The sequence below is a fragment of the Formica exsecta genome, unplaced genomic scaffold (assembly GCF_003651465.1).
Source record: "Formica exsecta isolate Colony F162 unplaced genomic scaffold, ASM365146v1 scaffold541, whole genome shotgun sequence".
Classification (NCBI taxonomy): Eukaryota; Metazoa; Arthropoda; class Insecta; order Hymenoptera; family Formicidae; genus Formica; species Formica exsecta.
The window spans coordinates 22,332-43,104 of NW_021852652.1; the positions used below are offsets into that span (position 1 = coordinate 22,332).

A 20,773-nucleotide genomic window follows, 5' to 3' on the forward strand; every position below is an offset into this window, starting at 1 on the left:
CCATATTTTAAATTATTTGATTTAACAAAATTACAATGTGGTTTATTAATTTGACATGTGGAACATTTCCTCTCCATTTATTATATAAAATTTTTATTAACTAAACAATCAATTCTTCATCACCAAAAGTGCTTACGAAGTGATTAGATCCTTCTTATTTATGCATTGGTTATATGTATTATCAAAGTCTAGCCATTTAACATAAACTTTATTTCCTTTTCTTTTTATTATTTTTTCAACTAAATAGATGTTAGAGGGAATTTTAGTTTTTTGTAGTTCTTGTTCATAAAAAGTTCCTTTAATCTCTTCACCTTTCATATCTTTAATATGATAATATGGAGGTATGTTTTTAAAAACTTTATCTATTACAAATATTTCAGTTGACCAATTAGGTGTATATCCTTTTTCAAACATATGCTTTAATTTATTGATTCTTACATAATCACCAACTTTGAATCGCCTTTCAGGCGCCTTTTCAGGCAGTTTACTAGTTTTTTCAGGCGGCTTTCTAAAGGTTTTACTTGAATTAAGTCCTTCGGGTAATCTTAAAGTTGCGACTCTTTGGGGCTTGTCAAGACGGCTTGACGCTTCACACGGTGTCATTGCTATAGTTCTATGCTTTCTATTGTTATAAATATTAATCAAATTTGGTAATATATCAAACCACTTGTAATTACCTTGTAGACTGAATGGTTTCCACATTAATTCTTTGAGTGATCTATTAAATCTTTCATCAATTGCGGCTTATTTATCACTATATGTTGAATAATGATTAATTTTATTTTGTTCCATGAGTTTTTTAAAATCTTTATTATAAAATTCTTTTCCATTATCAGTTTGTAGATTTTTTGGTGGCTTATGCTGTGGAGATGGGTTTTTAAAACAAATACTCATTGCCTTGGATACACTTTCTCCGGTTTTATTTTTAACGGGAATTGCCCAAGCAAATTTGGAAAAAGTATCAATAACTGTTAATAAATATTTATATCAATAGATGAGTAAGGCCAGTTCTAACCCAGTTTGCTTTGTAAACTCCCTGTAAGAGTGAGAGGGTGTGGATAAAACGAGATAGAAAGATATCCGAGGGAGGCAGATCGGGCAGGGGGGAAAATAGGGGGGGTACGTACGGCGAGGGGGGAAGCGGGTTTGAGAGTCGGGGTAGCCGCGGAGCTCGAGCGGGAAGAGAGGGCGAGGGGTACGGGGTGACTAAATCGGGGCGGGAGATCGCGTTATCGCGTCAGGTGCGTTAGAGATGCGTCGCGCGAGACGCGGTCGTCGCTTTATCTCCGACCCGGGGAGTCGCGATGACGCGTGACATGTAAATACGATAAATTGAAAATGATTAGATGAGAAAATATTGCGGGCGAACCTCGGCGCAATACGAAACGCGCTTGCCATCGTTATGCGTACTGTGTAGGTTTATAAATAGATCGATGGATAGGTCGGCGTCGAGGTTATCGCTCGAATAGACGGAGGTCGAATAAAAAGAGGTTCTCGCAATAAAGGAGAGCGTTTTTATTTTGTAACAGTACAGAGATACAAAGGCGCGCGTTATAATATAATATTAATAGATGCGTTGTATAGATGGATGCGTTGTTTTAATATATTAGGAGATGCGGGTGTCGTTTTATCTCTGTTCGATACCCTGCGCGCGGGACCGGGGGGTTCGCGACTTGTTATCTTTGCTACTATAAAAGGATCGCGACGATTTTAAAATATTAGTTTATTCTAAAATATTTTGTCGAAGCGACGTATGCAATGAAGCATTCACCGAATACTTTAACGACACTAGCCAGAAGAGTATTGAATACTTGTATTAAAAATATCGAAGATATACGAGTATTAGAAATACCAAATTGTTTAAAGAACGACTTGCGCGAATATTACATAAAGGATTGTTTATACTGTAAAGAAAAAATCGATTTTGCCGAAAAATTCGTGCGAGAAACGAGCGTCGCGCCATTTGACGAACTCTTCGCGGACGTTGGAGCTGACCGCTATTTACTTTACCGCAATTAGAAGTGGCGATACGGCATTCCGAAATTTTCGTGGAAGGTGAATCACGTTGTGCATTGCTTCTACAAGTTTGGTTGCGAATTCGATGACGGATACTATTTCGGGGAAGAAGAGATATATTGCGCGGATTGCGCGCGTGAACCGAGTTTTGCGAGAAGTATATCGACGCACGTAAAAAAAACGGTGCTCAGCCAGATAGTGCGCGCGTGCGATCTCATCGACGAAATTTTTAAGGCGTCGAATCATTGGTGCAGCGCGTGCGATACGAGAGCTTTATTTTACATCGAGGAGTACGACGAGGAAGATACGTAGCTTATTAGTAAAAAATCTTGGCGTTCATTGAAGAATTAGTAATAGATCGAGAAACGATGGAAGAGCGCTATCTCCTCGAGAGCGCGCGAAACGTCGCGACGGCGGAAGCGCATCTCGCGTGGGCGCGACGATGCGACGAGCGTCTCGAATCTCTACGGGAAAAATGTCGAGGTGAGCGCCGGGAAAGATCCACCGGAACCATCAATTCTCTGATGGCTCGAATCGTTCGATTGACAGGCGCGAGAGACGATCTGCGTCGACGTTTCGAGCGCGTAAGCGGCGGCGTCGAGAGGCGCGAGGGATTTTCGTGGTTCGAGATCGAGACGGCTTTCGCTAGACGCGTGTTAACCGGCGCGATTATTAATTTTGATTACATCGAACCTCTGTGATTTCTCGAGGATGCCGGGTACACCGTGCTCGATCGAGTACGCGATGTTATGGGCAGGTATAACAGCGTTAAGGTTAATACCGCTTTCAACGGCGAGTTCGTCTTGGGCGACAACGGTGAACGTAAACAGGTATAATCCTATGCACGCCGGATGTCGCGTCGAGATACCGCGAGAGATCAAGTTGAAAAGAGCGGTGATTAATGTACGATCTACGGATAACGCGTTTTTCGCGTGGGCGGTAGTCGCCGCTCTATATCCGGTCGAAAGACACACGGAAAGAAGCTCGCGGTATTCTCACTACTCAACGGTGTTGAATCTGGAGGGCGTCGAGTTTCCCATGAATTTGAACGGAATCACCAGGTTCGAGCGTTTTAACGATATATCTATCAATGTGTATACCGTTCTGGAGAACGGTACAAGAAGAATAAGAAAGGCTGCGGTATCGCTCCTCTGCGTCTCACCAACGACAAGAAGGAGAAACACGTCAGTCTGTTGTATCTGAGCGATATGACGCGACGAGACAACGCGGCGCACTTCGCGTGTATCGGGGATTTGTCCCGTCTCGTCGGCTCGCAATTGAGCGCTCGGCAACATAAAGCGCACATATGCGATCGGTAAGCACGAAACTAATAAGAAAGAAGAAAATTATTACACAGTATAAATAATGTACGCGATGTAAAAAATAAGTGTCATGTTGCAGATGCATGGATTATTTTTAAACGAGCGAAAATTTATCGGCTCACAGCGCGGACTGCGGAAGAATGAACGAGTGCTCGATCGTCCTTCCTATCGAAGACGACAAGTGGCTAAATTTTCGCAACCATAATAGAAAGGAGCGACTTCCGTTCGTGGTGTACGCCGATCTGGAATGCGCGCTAAAGAAGAAGGGGGAGAAGAGAACATCGAACACATCCATCGTTCAACATCATAAGGTCTATAGCGCGGGATATTACGCGCAATGCGCGTTCGACGACGCTAAATCAGTGTACAGAGCTTATCGCGGCGAGAATTGCGTATCGTGGTTCGTCCGGGAACTGTACGATCTGGCCCTTAGCGCGAGGATTATTCTCGACACCTATGTGCCTATGGCGGATCTTACGACGGATGAATGGGAAAGATTCAAGAACGCGACGCATTGTCACGTGTGCGAAAAACCGTTTGAACCGGAAGATGCTCGCGTATGCCATCACAGTCATCTGACCGAACGATATAGAGGTCCCGCGCATTCGAATTGTAATCTAAATTATAAGGAATCGTACGTCATTCCTATATTCTTTCACAATTTATCGGGCTACGACGCGCATTTCATCATCAGAGATATGGCTAGCGCCTTTCCCGGTAGCGTCGAATTGTTGCCGCTGACGAAGAAAACGTACATCTCCTTCACGAAGAACGTCGAACACGCATCGAACGGGAGATGGTTCGGGAGACGGGAGAAATTGCGTTTCGTGGATTCCTTCAAGTTTGTAAGCGCGAGTCTCGAAAAATTAGCGTCGTACCTCGACAAGAGCGAGCTGACGATCACGCGTTCTGAATTTTTCGATCTCCACGACGCCGATTTCGAGCTCCTTACGCGAAAAGGTGTATTTTCGTACGATTATGTCGACAGTGTTGATAAGTTGCGGGAGACTTGTCTACCGCCGCGCGAGGCGTTCTACAGTTCGTTGACCGGTGATATCGTATCCGCTGGTGATTACGCGCACGCGATAAGAGTCTGGGAGCGGTTTCGCGTCGAGACGTTGGGTGACTATAGCGATCTGTATCTGAAAACCGATGTTCTTCTATTGGCCGATGTCTTCGAAAATTTTCGCGACGCGATCTGTGCGAAAAGTTATGGTTTAGATCCCGCGCACTATTACACGTTACCTGGATACACGTGGGACGCTATGTTAAAGCATACGGGCGTTCGATTTGAGCTGTTAACCGACATCGATATGATAATGTTCGTGGAACGCGGAATACGCGGCGGGCTAAGTCAGTGTTCCAATAGATACGCGCGCGCTAATAACAAGTACGTACAGTCGTACGATCCCTCGGAACCACCGTCGTATCTTATGTATTTCGACGTAAATAATTTGTACGGATGGGCGATGTGTCAATCGTTGCCTTGCAAAGATTTTCAATGGGTCGACGATGTTACGAGCATCAACTTAATGTCCATAACGTCGAACTCGCCTATCGGTTATATTCTAGAAGTCGATCTTACGTATCCGCTCGACCTTCATGACTCTCACGGTGACTTGCCGTTTTGCTCGACGCGCGATAAGCCGCCCGGAAAACGACAGAATAAACTTCTCGCCACGCTGTACGATAAGCGCCATTACGTGACGTATTATCGTGATCTACAACAATGCGTTCGACACGGCTTACGCGTTACAAAGATACATGAAATATTACGATTCGCGCAATCTCCATGGTTGCGCAGATACATCGAACTGAACACGCGACTGCGAACTAGCGCGAGAAACGAATTCGAGAAAAATCTATACAAATTGATGAATAACGCCGTGTTTGGTAAGACTATGGAAAACGTGCGCAATCATTCCGATGTCCGGCTCGTGACTCGATGGGACGGGCGATACGGCGCGGAGGCGATGATCGCGAAGCCGAACTTTCACAGCAGAAGCGTTTTCGCGGAAGATCTCGTAGCCGTGGAATTGCGCAAACTCGAGGTTAAATTCAACAAACCGATTTACGTAGGAATGTGCATTCTCGATGTGTCCAAGAATTGTTTATACGAATTTCACTACGAATATATGTTACCGTTGTATCGAGACAAGTGCAGGATAATGTACACCGACACGGATAGTCTCATCTATCGCGTCGAGTGCGAGGATATGTACGAGGATATGAAGCGCGACATCGATAGATTCGACACAAGCGATTACGCGGTGGATAATGCGTACGGCATATCTTTCGCTAACAAAAAAGTGCCGGGTTTGATGAAGGACGAGAATAATGGCGCTATCATGACGGAATTCGTCGGGCTCAGAGCGAAGATGTACGCGCTGCGAGTCGAAGGTAGACTCGACACGAAGAAGATCAAGGGCGTTAAAAGCGGCAGCGTCGCGAGAACGATAACATTCAACGATTACACGCGCTGTCTGCGACGAGAGATCGAGATAACGCGCGAGCAGTCCTGCGTAAGATCCTAGTTACACGAGATGTATACGGTGTCGGAATCGAAGATCGCGCTCAATCCGTACGACGACAAGCGATACATCGTACCCGGAACTACGGATACTTTACCATGGGGGCATTATAGAATACCGTGGTAAAGCAAAAAATATCACATATTATATCGAAAATTGTAATAAACTTTATTTTTTAACCGATAAAACGTGTATAGCTTATTGTTAATATAAGTATAATATAGTCTATTTTATAAATAATAACAGTTTATTTTATAAATAATAACAGTTTATTTATAATAAAATTTTATATTTTAAATAAAATACATTTTTATCATAATACAACTGCTTTATCTATCCAAGAGTTGTGCGACTCACCCATTCCCAACCATTTTACGTAAATCTTGTCGCCCTTTCGGCGCAGCACATTCTCCACGAGATACACGTCGGGATCGGAAACGCGTGACAATTCGTGCTCGTAGAATCCTCCGGCGATTGGTTCGTCGCGCGAATCCTTCAGCAGATACGTCGCGGGATTGGTTTGTTGTATCTTTGCTGTTCGGAAGATCTCGGTGGTCCAGTTGGGTGTAAAACCTTTCTCGAAGATCGTTTTGAATTTGCTGACGCGTACCGGATCGTCTATTTTGAATCTCGTCGGAGCCGCGATCTTTACGTTGCTGTATACCGTACTTAAAAGTTTATCGGCAATCGCGGGAGTTACATCGATAGGTCTCATTTCGATAGTGCGATGTTTTCGCGCATTGTACTCTTCGACGAGTCGAGGGTATGTAGTTGTGACCTTTGTTGCGTCTCGCGTAAGGACGCATTTCGACCACATCCGCTTGCCACAAGTCGTCGTACCCACGCATCGCGACGCGACGACGCGGGAAGTTTCTTCTCGCGGGCGCGTGCAACTCCTCTACCAATATTAGCTTTTTGACGCTCATTCTAAAGCGTGATACCACGATTTTTTCCAAATCACTTTGCGTCCCGTTCGGAATCTACCGCAACTTCTCGATCAATTCCCGTATCGCTGATTATCCGCGCTCCGCGTAGTGCTATAGCGTATTTTTCGCAACGTCGATCCGTTTATTTAGAGCGTTAGCACTCGCTACGATTTTCGAAATGGAATTTTCCACAACGTCTATTCGTTTACGCAGAACGTTCTCGTTTGTTTCGATTTTTGAAACATTACTCTCCACAACGCTTATCTGTTTGCTCAGAACGTTATCGAGCTGAGTGAGTCTCGTGAACGAGTGGCACCCGTTTGACCACCTTAATATTGATCACGGTTCCAATTGACCACGTTGCGATTGACCACGTTGATATTGACCACGGTCCCGATTGACCACGGTCCCGATTGACCACGGTCCCGATTTACCACGTTGATATTGACCACGGTTCTGATTGAAAAACCATGTAACACACACACACACACATGCAGGGGGGGGTGCAAGGGGGTCCTTTGGCCCCCCTCCCGCACCCCCTCCGCCAGTCAGGCACAATGGACCTCGCTTTCTCGTGAATAGTAGGACAGTTGTGTGTCTCACTTCGTTCGTATCTTTTCTCAATTGCGACATGATTCTCTCGACGCTTTCGCGATACCCGATCTCGTCCTCTCTCACGGCGCGTAAAGCGAGTTCGACGTAACTCTTGCTTGTCGCGTCGGTGTCCTCCTCTGGCGAGGCTAGGCGTCTTATCTGTATTCTCTTGTGTCGTAGTCGACGGAGGAACCCAGACACAGCGCGTTAACGCGCACGTAATTTCGCAAAGATTCGATAGCTGGGCGTAGTCTTCCTGTCTTCGCGTCGTAGCCGCGTTTCTTCAGAGGTATACCGAATTTGCTCACGGACATCGCGTCGATATCGCGCTCATCTCGTGTACAACTGCGGCGGCCGTCGACGCGATGATTAGATTTATACGATAGCGCCTGTTTCGCGAAGCTCCTCGATTATCGATATAATCTCGTTGTCGTGAGCATCGTTGCCAGCTTGACGCGAAGCATCGAGTAATTGCAGGCGATCCACTAATTCATTCGGATCGTCCCAGTGAACGTAATCGACTCTTTCGCCTGTGACTCGCATGGTTGATGGCATGCGACCCGCGTACGCCTTTTTCGCGCCGTCATTGTGGATAAGCGGAGCGATGACGTTTTTATATTTTTGTCCCTTATTTCTTAAAACAGCTTTACTAACGTCATGGTTGCGTCTGTGAGCGTTTGTCGTTAACAGTATACTCGTGTACGTTAGTTTATCGTTTTCGGTATATATAAGATCATCGGGAAGTCTCTTGAAGATTAATCCGTACAAACCGGGAATACCGATATATCTGATTCCGTGTATGAGTACAGAGTCATCCGCGTCAGTAGTATAGCTATGAGAGTTCTAACGCTGGTCTTCTGAGGGGGGGTGAGGGGCGAAGGGAAACCAGCGCCGGGGGTATAACGTCACGCGGGGGAACCGCGGCGAAACCGGCAGGCGAGGGGTCCGCAGAGGGGGAGGCGGACCGCGTCCTAACCGATAGGCGAGGGGTCCGCGGAGAGGGGGGAAGGGGACCGCGGCAAAACAGGTTGGCGAGGGGTCCGCGGGGAAGAGGGGGATCGCGGCGAAACCGATAGGCAAGGGGTCCGCGGGGAAGGGAGAGACCACGGCGAAACCGATAGGCGAGGGGTCCGGCGGATAGGCAGGGCATTATTTGATACAGCGGTTTTCTACATTCTGCGCAAGACGATCCCAGGATTAGGTCATAAATTGCACTTTCATGTTCTCGCACAACACGAATATTCGAAAATAAGTCTGAAATTCGCATAAAACAGCATGTGCAATAATATCAATACTGCAGTCACTATCGTAATCGGAATCCTTCAAAAGTACGCGGTCTTCGTCTGATGAATCGTCCAACAAATTCTCAATTTCCATCAAGTTGTCATCTTCGAGAATGATATCCTTGTCATCTTCAATAACCATAACTTCTTCGTCAGCCATAACACATATTGTTAAGATCGTCGTAAGGCCGTAGACGGTTGCGTACTATAACGTTGCACACTCCTCTCGATTATATATATTTTAATTTCATTTTTTGTCTCTTTTTAACTGGAGTATCACGTCTTATCTATCTCATCATTTTTTCTACATCTTTAGCAGAGCGTGTCGAGAGAAAGATTTAAGTTTTGCAGATTGTGCATATCTATTACACCGTTTTTATTCATACATAAAGGATGAGTTAAATAATTAAATTCGGGTGGAGTTCCGAAAAGGGCCCGTCTCCGATTTTGATGAAACTTTGTGAAAAGCTTCCTTTCAGGTTGAAATGAAAAATCCTAAAAGGAATTTTGGCGACTCCTACAAGAAAGCCATTTTTTAAGAAAAAATGGTACTGAATCGATAATTATTTACATTAGCGGATTTACATTTATACTTTGCCGATGACCTTGACCTTCACATATGTTGTAAGGGTGAGGTTGCATAGTTTTTGAGATATTTAACGAAAAAGGTTTATCGAGTTATATGATCTTACATAGATTTATAACTTTCTGCGCGAAACGAGGTCCATTCCATATTGCCCTGTGCTTCAGACGTCAAACGAGGTTTATAATTAAACGATTTCACATGGGTTTGCAACTTTCTGCGCGAAGCAAGTTCCATTCCATATCGCCCTGTGCTTTGGACGCGAAACTAAATCGGAAATAGGTTCGAGTTAGGTTATATCTTCCGCAAGTGGAGCCCCCCCCGTAGGGGGGGGGGGCAGAACCAACTGTTTCCACGCATCAAGAGACACGGTAGTGTCTCGCGCCAAGTCATGCGCAGCAACAGCGAGGCACCCCGGATATCTATACGCGAGTCGGCTAGTTGAGAGCAATTGAGAGTACCTTAGATTATTGAACCTCAATAACGGCTGAACCGATCGTATTTTTAATAGGCTTAATCGATACCTTGGATTTAAATTATATAATAAATGTGTCTTTATTTTTTTTCTACATGTATCGTGAACGGAGGTAATATGAATGGAAAGTCTCAATGTGAAAATTTTCTTTTAAGAAACGTCCATGTCATCATTCACCCAAGTCCCCAATGCGCATGCGCGAATCTTGTACGGTTGGAGCCTTCGACATAAGATAGCGCTAGCGGCACTTTGTGATGTTACTGCTCGTATCTATACCTGTTTTTTACAAGTATAGGTATAAGTTAAATTTGCAATGTAAGAATACAGTGGTAATAGCAAATACTCCAGCGAGGCCCTGGAGGACTGACATGGAGAAGGATTTCGTGTGAACAGCCGTTGCACACGAGTCAGTCGATCCTAAGCCCTAGGAGAAACCCTATGGCAATGACGGCGTACAATATACTCGAGTGTCGAAGAAACACAACAAAGCAGAACAGAGCGAGTCGCGCACGAATGTCGCGTGGCGCGCGCGCGTCACGCTCCTCTTGCGAGAGCGAGACGGCGGCGTTGGACGCGCGAGCGCGCGCACGCACGTTCCGTTGCCGCTGGCGAGCGACGTTTTGATGATAATGTATATAAAGACACACATCCGTCGAACGAAAGGGAATCCGATTCCTATTCCGGAACCCGGCAGCGGAACCGCATACAATTCGGGCCCTCGTAAGAGTGTTCGTCGGGGTAACCCAAAATGACCTTGAGACGCCGCCGGGAGATCCGGGAAGAGTTTTCTTTTCTGTATAAGCGTTCGAGTTCCCTGGAAACCTCTAGCAGGGAGATAGGATTTGGAACGCGAAGAGCACCGCAGTTACGGCGGTGTCCGGATCTACCCCTCGGACCTTGAAAATCCGGGAGAGGGCCACGTGGCGTGTCGCGCCGGTTTGTACCCATATCCGCAGCAGGTCTCCAAGGTAAAGAGCCTCTAGTTGATAGAATAATGTAGGTAAGAGAAGTCGGCAAATTGGATTGGTAATTTCGGAATAAGGATTGGCTCTGAGAAGCAGGGCGTGTCGGGCTTGGTCGGGAAGCGGGTTTAGCTGACGTGCCGGGCCTGGGCGAGGTGAACGGTCTGCATTCTCGCGCCGGTCCCGGAATCCGAGCTCAGTCCCGTGCCTTGGCCTCCCGCGGATCTTCCTTGCAAAGCAACACGCCGCTAGCATTGGCTGCGGCCTACCTTGCGGAACATGCACGCAAGGTGATCCTGTTCCCTATCACAGGACATAGCGGCGCATAGAAACTTTGACAAACATGCCGGAGTTAACATCAGCTCCGAGAGCAATGGATCTGGTTAATGAGGATTATAGTAGGGACGTGATGCGAAACGCTTTGCGATATTAGTCCTCTTGTCAGGACCGTTAGCCTCTCACGTTCAAGTTGTGCATCAACCTCCTTGTGGTATTCCTGGTAACGTCGCCTATTTTGAATAGCAAGTGGCTGTAGACGACGGCTAAGTGATGTCACAGCGAAGTGCTCCACAAAGGGCCCGCAAGGGCCCATGTGTCGATTCCATGGTGAGTTGTAAGGACAAGAAAGGAACGGCTTCGGGGGACTCTCGGTTGTCAATCCGTTTGCTCCGGGTGACGCTCTTAACTGATCATGTGTCGGTGCTGGAATAAGATCTGGCCTACGAGGGTGATGTTCTGAGATAATCTTGGGGTCTGAGAGTTACGGTTGGCTATGGCTCTCTTAACTACGACTTTCACTGCTTTTGAGGGGACGGAGCAGGCGGATCAATGATCCGCCTTGCTTCGTCCCCTTTTTTGTCAAGAGTTTTCAATTTTTTATGTTGCTTTTAACAGCCGAAAGCAACACGCCGCAAACAACACGCCGTGAAAGCAACACGCCGCGTGTAAGTAACACGCCGCTAGCTTACGCTGCGGCTGCCTTGCGAAACATGCACGCAAGGGATCCTGTATCCTATCACAGGACATTGTGGCCGATGGAAGCTCTTGGCAGACAGGCCGGAGTTAACATCAGCTCCGAGAGCGGTGGGTTTGGTGAATGAGGGCCATAGTAGGGACGTGATGCGACGCGCTCTGCGCTACCAGTCCTCTTGCTAGGACCATTAGCCTCTCACGTTCTAGTTGTGCATCCACCTCCTCGTGGTACTCCTGGTAACGTCGCCTATTTTGAATAGCGAATGGCTGTAGGCGACGGCTAAGCGATGTCACAGCGTAGTGCTCCCCAAAGGGCCTCACAAGGGCCCATGTGCCGATTCCATGGTAAGTTGTGGGGACAAGAAAGGAACGGCTTCGGGGGACTCTCGGTTGTCAATCCGTTTGCTCCCCCAACATGCAGTAAATATCGTAATGAATGAGAATAGAATGATTACACGCTCGGGTTCTCGGATGGCTCGAGCACTGCATGTGCGACGCATGAATGATGATGCGATTTGTGGCGAAGCACCATCAGACGAGTGTCAAGTTCCTCCCGCGCAGAATCACGATGATGCTATTACCGAACAGCAGGCAACTGATCCGCCCGTTGTGTGCGATCTCTGCGGCAGGGACTTCAGGAACAAGCTTGCCCTCGGGGTATACACTCGTTTTGCGCACCCCGTAGAGGCCAACAACGCTGTCGTTGAGGAACGCGTTAAGGCCAGATGGTCGCAGGAGGAGGTCCGTCTCATGGTTAGAGCTGAAGCTACAGCCACCTCAGCGGGGATTCTCTTTATGAACCAATATTTCCAGGAGAAGTTCCCCCATAGAACCTTGGAAGCCGATAAGGGTAAGCGTCATCAGGAGGCTTACCGCGAGATGGTCCGAGCGTTTTGCCAAGAGGTCTCATCGAACACCGATGATGCTGACGATGTTGGCAATACGGGCGGAACGACGATGATAAGAGTCGCCCGCCCGTCCATTGAGACGGACTACGAAGAGCCGCAGCCTGCACTCCAGCAGGTCATTGAGACTTCTGGTGGGCTCCGGGGCGCAGTGGAGGAGCTCCGTGAGCTTGTGGGGCGCCTTCGGAGCTATGAGACTGAGTCTCTGGCGAACAACGCAGATGACTTTCTGGCTGGGAGAATCGACGTTCACGCCATTGAGAGGTGGCTGGGCAAGATCTTTCCTAAGCCGTCGGCTTTCCCTCCTGGACGCGCAGAAGCACGACGACGAAATCCTCCCAAAGAGGAGAACTTGAGGAGAGAGAACAGGAAGCAAGAGAGGTATAGGTACTATGCCATAGTGCAGACTCTACAAGAAAAACCTCAAATACTGTCTCTCGAAGATACTCGATAGTGATGCCAAACGCGTGCGTCCGTCCGCTGTTGAATTCCGCAACTACTGGCGTCCCCTTATGGAGACTACTGGGGTGGCGGATGGAGACATGACGGAGCTGCGCCGCTCATACGGAGAGTTGAGACAGACGGGCGGTGCCAGCCGGAGCCTTCCGCCGAGAGCCAGAGGGATTCACCTCGAAGGTCTCGGCGAGGGCGCGACCATGGACGATGCTCCTGCGGTCGATAGGACCTTGTTCTGGGACCCTGTTATACCTGCCAAAGTGGCGAGGGTTTCTGTAAAGACTGGTACTGCACCGGGGTTGGACGGAATTGAGCCGAGAGCATGGAACGCAGTTCTAAATGTTATTCGCGCTCTGCTGTTCAACCCGTTGCTTCTTGCGGGTGAGGCGCCCTCATCGATCGCCACTACCAGAACGGTTTTCCTAGAAAAGGGAAAGATGCCGGAACGGCCTGTGCCGTCGGATTATCGACCCCTTAGTATATTGTTGTGCTGAGACACTTCCACATGATCTTGGCCAAACGACTAGCAGCTCTCGATATTTTTGATCAGCGCCAAAGGGGTTTGCGGCCGGTCGATGGGGTCTGTGAGAATGTCACGGTCCTGTCGGCCGTGTTGGATCTGTCCGTGGACCTGTCGAAAGCCTTCGACACTGTTTCGCACACGACGAAACGTAGAGCTCTCGAGGAAGTGAATTTGCCGCCACCTTTCCGAGAGTATATAAGAACAATATACAACAATGCTAGGACGGTGTTACAGCCCACCATCGGCCAGGAAGTCGATGACGCAGCTGGGACGTGGCGTGAGACAGGGTGATCCTCTGTCGCCCCTACTGTTCAATCTGGTCGTGGATAGAGCACTAGGGGTTCTTTCGGAGGATGTCGGCTTGAGGTTTGGGGGTCGAGTCGTGAGCGCCTTGGGTTACGCTGACGACATTATACTCCTGTCTTCCACGAGGGTAGGACTCCAGGAAAACCTTACGCGGATTAATGCCGCATTCGAACGTAATGGCCTGAGCATAAATGCTAGTAAGACCGGGGTGCCGTCACTGGTGTCGTGTGGCCGAGACAAAAAGGTGAAGGTTGATCTTGTAACGATACCGTTACTAACGGCCTAGCGAGACGATCCACCGCGCGCTTTTCGAGGCTCGGCGTTTATGGCGTCCCTAAGCTCCCACACCCGTGTCGCAGCCCCACCGTAGGGACCTCCCCACCACACGTTGAATCGCGCGAGTGGGAGTCCGGCCGCCGGTATATAAGGCGCTCCGGCAAGCGTAGCGTTACCAGTTCCCGATCCCGAGTCCTACATAGTACAACTCCTGATCCGAAACCTATACCGCGTTACACCAGGCTACGGGCTACCCGTAGTTACGCCGGGCTTCCCGGTTGCTTAGACGGAGCACTCTTAGTTCATAAGACCGTATCGCGCTCCGCGCACCGTTCAACCTGGACGGCCGTTTGTATATACTGCGACCGCTTCTACCGTAAGACCACTTGGGTCTCCGTGTGTCTTTCCGTATAAATACCGCGACCGATTAGATTGTAATACCGTTTTGTATATATACCGAGACCTGATATATTGTAAGACCGTTGTACATATACCGTAACCAGTAAGACCGCTCCGGTCTCCGCGTCCTGATAGATTCTAGCCCCACCTTGTATATCCGCGACCTGCTCAGATTGTAAGCCCGCACTGTATATACCGCGCATTATAATTGTAGAGCCGACTCCACCTGTACGCACGGCCTTCAGACTACACAAGCGCGCCAGCCCTTCCGCACTGTATATACCGCGCATTATAATTATAGAGCCGACTCCACCTGTACGCACGGCCTTCAGACAATACAAGCGCGCCAGCCCTTCTAAGGGTAGGCCGCAGAAAGTGCTGACGCCCCGTCCTTCTAAGGATAAGATAGTCAGGCCGTTGGAATTACGAACGAAGGCCACGCGACACACCTGTAGCATTTAAGATCTGTTCTGTTCCGCCTAGAATAACCATAGTTCACTTGCATGCCAACCTAGCGGTTACAGAACACGGCCGCTTGAGCCACGCTCGCTTCCCGAGCTCCACGCACACCAACCACGCGCGAAACTCTGTACGCACCGCGCTTGCATATCGCATTGTGAATAACAACCGCTCACGCGCGAAACTCTGTACGCACTGTACCGTCGCATGCTTGCTTCGCGCATGGCTTTCAGTGTTAAATATCTTTTATCATAACCGCTTGAATAAACCTAATTATTTAAACCGCTTATACCGAGGTCAAGTAAGTTGGAGTTTCCCCCTTCTCCCGAATCCTGGCACCGGCGAGCCTTGATCCGCGGCGTACGGGAAAAATGAACCGTTACAATCTAACACCGATCTTCACCGTGGGGGGAGCGCTGTTACCGCAAAGATTCCCAGTCGAGGTCTGGACCTACTTAGGCAGCACATACCAAGGTGCTAGGGAGTTCGCAAACGTTCCGCTTCTAGCTCAATCCATCGAGCTGTTAACAAGGGCGCCGCTCAAACCTCAACAGAGGTTGCGGCTGCTCCGTGACTGTTTCCTCCCTCGGTATTACCACTGGTGGGTAGTGGGATCGGTCACGTCAAAAACGTTAAGAGGGGTGGACGTGCTGGTAAGAACTGCGGTTCGACGCTGGCTGCGGATGCCCCATGATGTCCCTGCTGGATACTTCTATGCGCCGATACAGAGCGGCGGGCTTGGCATGCCTTTGCTTAGAACTCTAATCCCTATTTTGAAGCATAACCGACTTCGGAAGTTGTGTGTAAGCTCGATGCCTGCCGCAGCTGCCGCTGCCGAATCCTCGTATGTGGCTAAGCAGCTAGCCTGGTGCGAAAAGCAGATGCGTGTACGAACCGTTCGGGTAACCACAACGGCCAAGCTCAGACAGCAGTATGAGACCTGGCTGCACGAGTCGTGCGATGGGAAGGGACTCAGGGAGGTCGGTTCGTCCAAACTGAGTTCCAACTAGGTAAGGCGGGTGCCCAATCCATTCCCGGGGCTGACTACGTGCATTATCACCATGTCCGGGCCAACTGTTTACCGTCTAGAGCGAGATCATCCCGAGGGCGTGATGGGGACGAAGTGCGTTGTCGGGCGGGTTGTCCCAAGATCGAGACGCCCGCTTACTGCGTGCAGAGATGTTTCAGCACGCACGGAGGAAGGATCCTACGGCATGACGACCTATGCCGTCAAGTTGGTAGCTTCTTGCGAACGAAGGGATGGCATGTTGATGCGGAACAAGCGTACTCGACCTCTATCGGAAGGCGCCGACCCGACCTGACGATAGTTAGGAATGGTGAGGCTGTCGTCGTGGATGCGCAGGTCGTGTGCAGCGAAACTGCTCTGAACGTGGCTCATGACCGTAACGTAGAGAAATACTGTTCGATTCAAGATCTGAGAGACTGAGTGGCAGAACACACAGGAGTATGAAGAGATAATGTTCGTTTTACCGCCATTACCATCTCTTGGCGGGGTGCCTGGAGTCCCGACAGCGAGCGTGAGCTAAATCAGCTTGGTCTCACCACGAGTCAGCTGCGGATGCTTACGACTCGTGTGTTGTGGGGATCGTGGCTTAACTGGAAACGGTTCAACGCAATAACAACGCGTTATAATTGGCAGCGGAAACAAGCCGCGAATAGAGCTGTAGGTCTGACGTTTCCGGCTGGTGGTGATTCGTCACAAGCCGCAGCGGATGCATGATTATTTTTTTAATGTGAGAACTACTTGTTGATCCCTTGTGTTTTGTCCAAGGCGTGTTGCGAACGCCAACAGCAAACAGCAGCCTTGCAAAATCATCGCTGGTTCGCTCGTGACTTGAATCATTAAGTTACGATGAACATAGCATTGAAACATATAGCCAAATGCTTCGTCATCTAATTAGTGACGCGCATGAATGGATTAACGAGATTCCCACTGTCTCTATCTACTCCCTTTCAATGGTGGGTCACCTTGACGTGGTGAGAGGGCAAGGCCTATCGGATACGCAATATTGCGTAACTGAAGAAAGCCAAACGATCCAAAGTGATCTAAGCTTGAATACTGATGGAAAGCAATTTACGGGTCGCTAAGAGCCCACCGAAGCCTCGGGATCAAATACGTGCTACGGCACTCCCAAAGGGCCGATTATCAATGTGAAGAAATTGGCATAAATGGTAAAGGACTCAAAAGCTCGAACATTTCAATGTGAAGAAATTACTGAGTAATGGTAACGGACGCTACATATGTATGCCGTATTCGGTCTATGAATTTCCGTTTCCCAATGGCCGGGCTCATAAGTCACGTATTCAAGAGGCAAGAAAAATGATAGAGAACGCAGCGCTGGCGAATGCCAGACGCATATCCATACGAGACGCATGTCCATACGAGACGCATATCCATACGAGACGCATGTCCATACGAGACGCATGTCCATACGAGACGCATATCCATACGAGACGCATGTCTCGTATGGAAGGCCATATTCTTGTATGGATCTCAGAGCACGTTTTTGCGTGCTAGAGATACTATTGTGGGTACGGCAGTTGCTATCGAACAAAGGTGCCTGATGCTGCAATTCATCAGACGCTGCCCGGCGGAACCCATTGAGGTGGCTTCTCCGCCCTTCCGATGTCGAAGTCCTTCGGGACACCGTCCTTCGGGACACAAACGGCAGACTCCCTATGATAGGATCTACTGCGAAAGCAGTTTATCCGCTGACGAGTCCTGGTATCATTCCGGACCATTGAATGAGTGTGCTAAAGCACCACACTGGCAGTGCAGAAGGACCAGTAGTCCCCGGGCCCGGGGTAGCCCGCCGTGTTCGGCTTCGAATTTGGCCCCCGGGGTTAGGTGTCGGGGTCAGGGAGCTTGCTTCTGCGACCGGGTTGCCTGTCGGATACGCAGCAATGCGTAAATGACGAATCGAATGAATGCAAATGATCTTGGTGATTAAATTTCAAAAGGCAACCACCGGGGCTGGCAGCCGATGTCTGAAAATCCAAAGTGACGAGAGGTGAAAAGACTGCGAAGCAGTAGGTATAGTTTGTCGCGTATGCCCGTCTGGGCGATGTAGCACGAGTGCGCCTTTTTTTCGGGGGGCGCCCTCAAACATTAACTGTCCCTATCTACTGGGAGTTACCGTGACTCTCTGAAGGACGTCCGGGTGATGCTCTTTATTGATCCTTGCGTCGGTGCTGGTGATCCATAGGTCCGTTGGATTCCGGCCCGCGCGGGTGATATTCTGAGTCGATCTCGGGATCTGAGGGTCAGGGTTGGAACGTGATGCGAATCGCTATGCGATGCGAAATCGCTACGCGATATCAGTCCGCTCGTTAGGACCTCTAGCCTCTCACGTTCAAGTTGTGCATTCACCTTCTCGTGGTACTTCTGAAAACGCACCTACTTTGGAAAGTAAGATTTGGTAGGTGTCGGTTGAGTGATGTCACAGCGATGTGTTTTCCCCCCTTTTTCCGCATAGTCATGAGCCAGCATCAATGATACTATGATTCTGTGATGGACGTCCGGATGACGCTCTCTACTGATCCTTGCGCCGGTGCTGGTAATCCGGTTTGATCCATCGGATCCCGGCCCGCGCGGGAAATGTTCTGAGTCGATCTCGGGGTCCGGGAGGTTGAAACCTGATGCTGATCGAATGGCTCATAAGTGACAACGTCCTTCCTATTTATCCTCTCATTTACCCCCTTCGCACTTCCTGACAGCCCATCTCTATCCGTTCGTCCCTATTGTACCTCGGTGCAGTAGAGAGGAACAGGGGCTGTCAATACTCGCCATCGGGCCCTGCGCTTCTGAGGTCTTTGACTCAGCAGCGACGGAACCGGTGATTACTAATCTTCTCTTTTCTTTTCAGGTTTTCTTCTCTTTTCTTTTTAGGTTTTCTCACACCTTTGGGAAAGCCACTCCTTTTTCTCCCTCTCTCTCTTTCTCTCTCTCTATCACCCCTCTTTATCAATATCTTATTAACACTACTAACACTCTTCTTCCTCTTCTTTCGTCATTCTACTCTCTTCTCCCTCCTGAGCTAAAAGCTCCCCCCTCAACCCCCCTTTTCTCTCCTTTTCGTACTATCGCATTTGCTATTGCTTTTCTATCACTATACTCTCTTCTCTCTTCTCTCTTTTTCTTTCTCTACTTTCTCTGGCCATTACTAACAATACGTCCACCCTTCTTTTTCTCTTTCTCTCAATTTTCCTCTCTCTCTCTCTCTCTCTCTCTCTTTCTCTCTCCCCTCTCTATGCTTTCCTCACTTCGATTAACAAGTCACACTAACACCTTCATTACTAACACTTTCAATGATCTGTCTGCTCTGTCGCTTTTACCCATCCTTGAACACTGCATAGCTACGAGTCGGTGTCAGATTGACCAAATGGCTCTTATGTAGCAAGCGTACTTAGATGCGTTGGTGTGACGTTGTGTTTATGGCCGTGTGGGCGACACACTTCTAAGGAGTGGGGAGCCTGCAGTAGCTGAAGCCACGTTCCCGTACTCGGCTTTCCTATCCCCTCTACATCCAATCTCCCGGCAGCCCATCTCCATCCGTTTGTCTCTGTTGTACCTCGGTACAGTGGAGAGAAACAGGAGCTGTCGTACTCACCCACCGGGCCCTGCGCCTCTGAGGTCTTAGATCCAGCGGCGACGGAACCGGGGGTTACTAATCTTACTCTTTCTTTCAGGTTCCATCTTTCATCGCTGTCGTAATCTATTGTATCGCTCGGTCGTTCGTTTAGTTCGTCAGTCGTTGTAGGGATATCGACGCGATATAGGTAGGCGTTTCCTTCTAATGGCGCTCGTCGTAAGGCTAAGGTTAGGGATCGTGCCGATGGTCTGAATGGCCGCGAGGACGCAAAAATCGCTGTCGCTAGCGATCCACCCACCTTGGGGTACCTGCCGTCCCCCCGTTGTATTTAGGCTTGGCGGCGTAATGGTGGCTCTGCGTTGCTCGACCTCTTTCCCACCGTACTCGTGGGAACAGAAATGGTCTTTAATTTTTCTAAACTTTTGGTGAGGAGGTGTGCCCGCCTGGCTGATCGCTTCCCGTCAGGTGTGGCCGCTGTTAGGGAGGCAAGGGACGTGCCTGTCGTCGAGTCGCGAGTACGCTCGTGCGCGCGCTTGGAGACGGCCCCCGCTTCCTCGAGAGCGCCTCGCCAAGCTGTGCCCAAGCGAGTCCGCGACGTAACATGACTTTGTGCACAGTCCCAAGGTTGCAGCCTTCGTGCCGTTCAAGTTGTCTTAACGCGATGCGATAATAATAGTTCGATAAGGTCTTCACCGGCAGTCATCGACCGGGAAGAAATCAGGAATAGGGAAGATAACAGAGATAGTCTCCGCGATTAGGCCCGCGATTAGTTCCGCGAATAGTTCCGCGAATAGTTCCGCGATAGACAATAAGGTTAGATTCGCGAATGTCCCCCAGACCCAACCCCACATGGTATGTGAATCGGGTTTTTCCTCGCAGCCGTTGGAACAAACTCCGGCAAATATCGCTCCTTCTTCCTTACTTGCGTCCACGGGGGTGAAGATACTGCAGCTGAACATGAGGCGTTCAGCTATAGTCAGGGTGAGGTGCGTCACCTCGTTGCGGAAAAGCGACTTGACGTCCTGTTGTTGCAGGAGTTGCACGTCAAGAAGCATGGCAAGAGCCACACCTTCGTTGGCTTAGGGAAGGGAATGAGAGTGGCTGCCGTGCGCTCGCAACGTCCGTGGGCCAGAGATGCCAATTCTGAGACTCTGCCACCAGCCACAGCGTGT

General features: G+C 49.1%; 1 protein-coding gene across 1 annotated transcript; it reads left to right on the plus strand.

Moving 5' to 3' along the window:
- Nucleotides 1-2,727: 2,727 nt before the first annotated feature.
- On the plus strand, nt 2,728-5,156 carry LOC115241928. The gene is made up of 3 exons (XM_029817900.1): nt 2,728-3,077; nt 3,463-5,054; nt 5,143-5,156. Exons 1-3 carry the CDS (start codon nt 2,728-2,730, stop codon nt 5,154-5,156), a joined length of 1,956 nt encoding a protein of 651 aa, XP_029673760.1.
- Nucleotides 5,157-20,773: the final 15,617 nt, after the last annotated feature.

Excerpts from the sequence above, each read along its gene's own strand:
- LOC115241928 (XM_029817900.1), top strand. The coding sequence starts at position 2,728 with ATGCCGGGTACACCGTGCTCGATCGAGTACGCGATGTTATGGGCAGGT. Across the intron at positions 3,078-3,462 it reads AATTTGAACGGAATCACCAG|CGCGGACTGCGGAAGAATGA; the intron begins GTTCGAGCGTTT and ends ATCGGCTCACAG.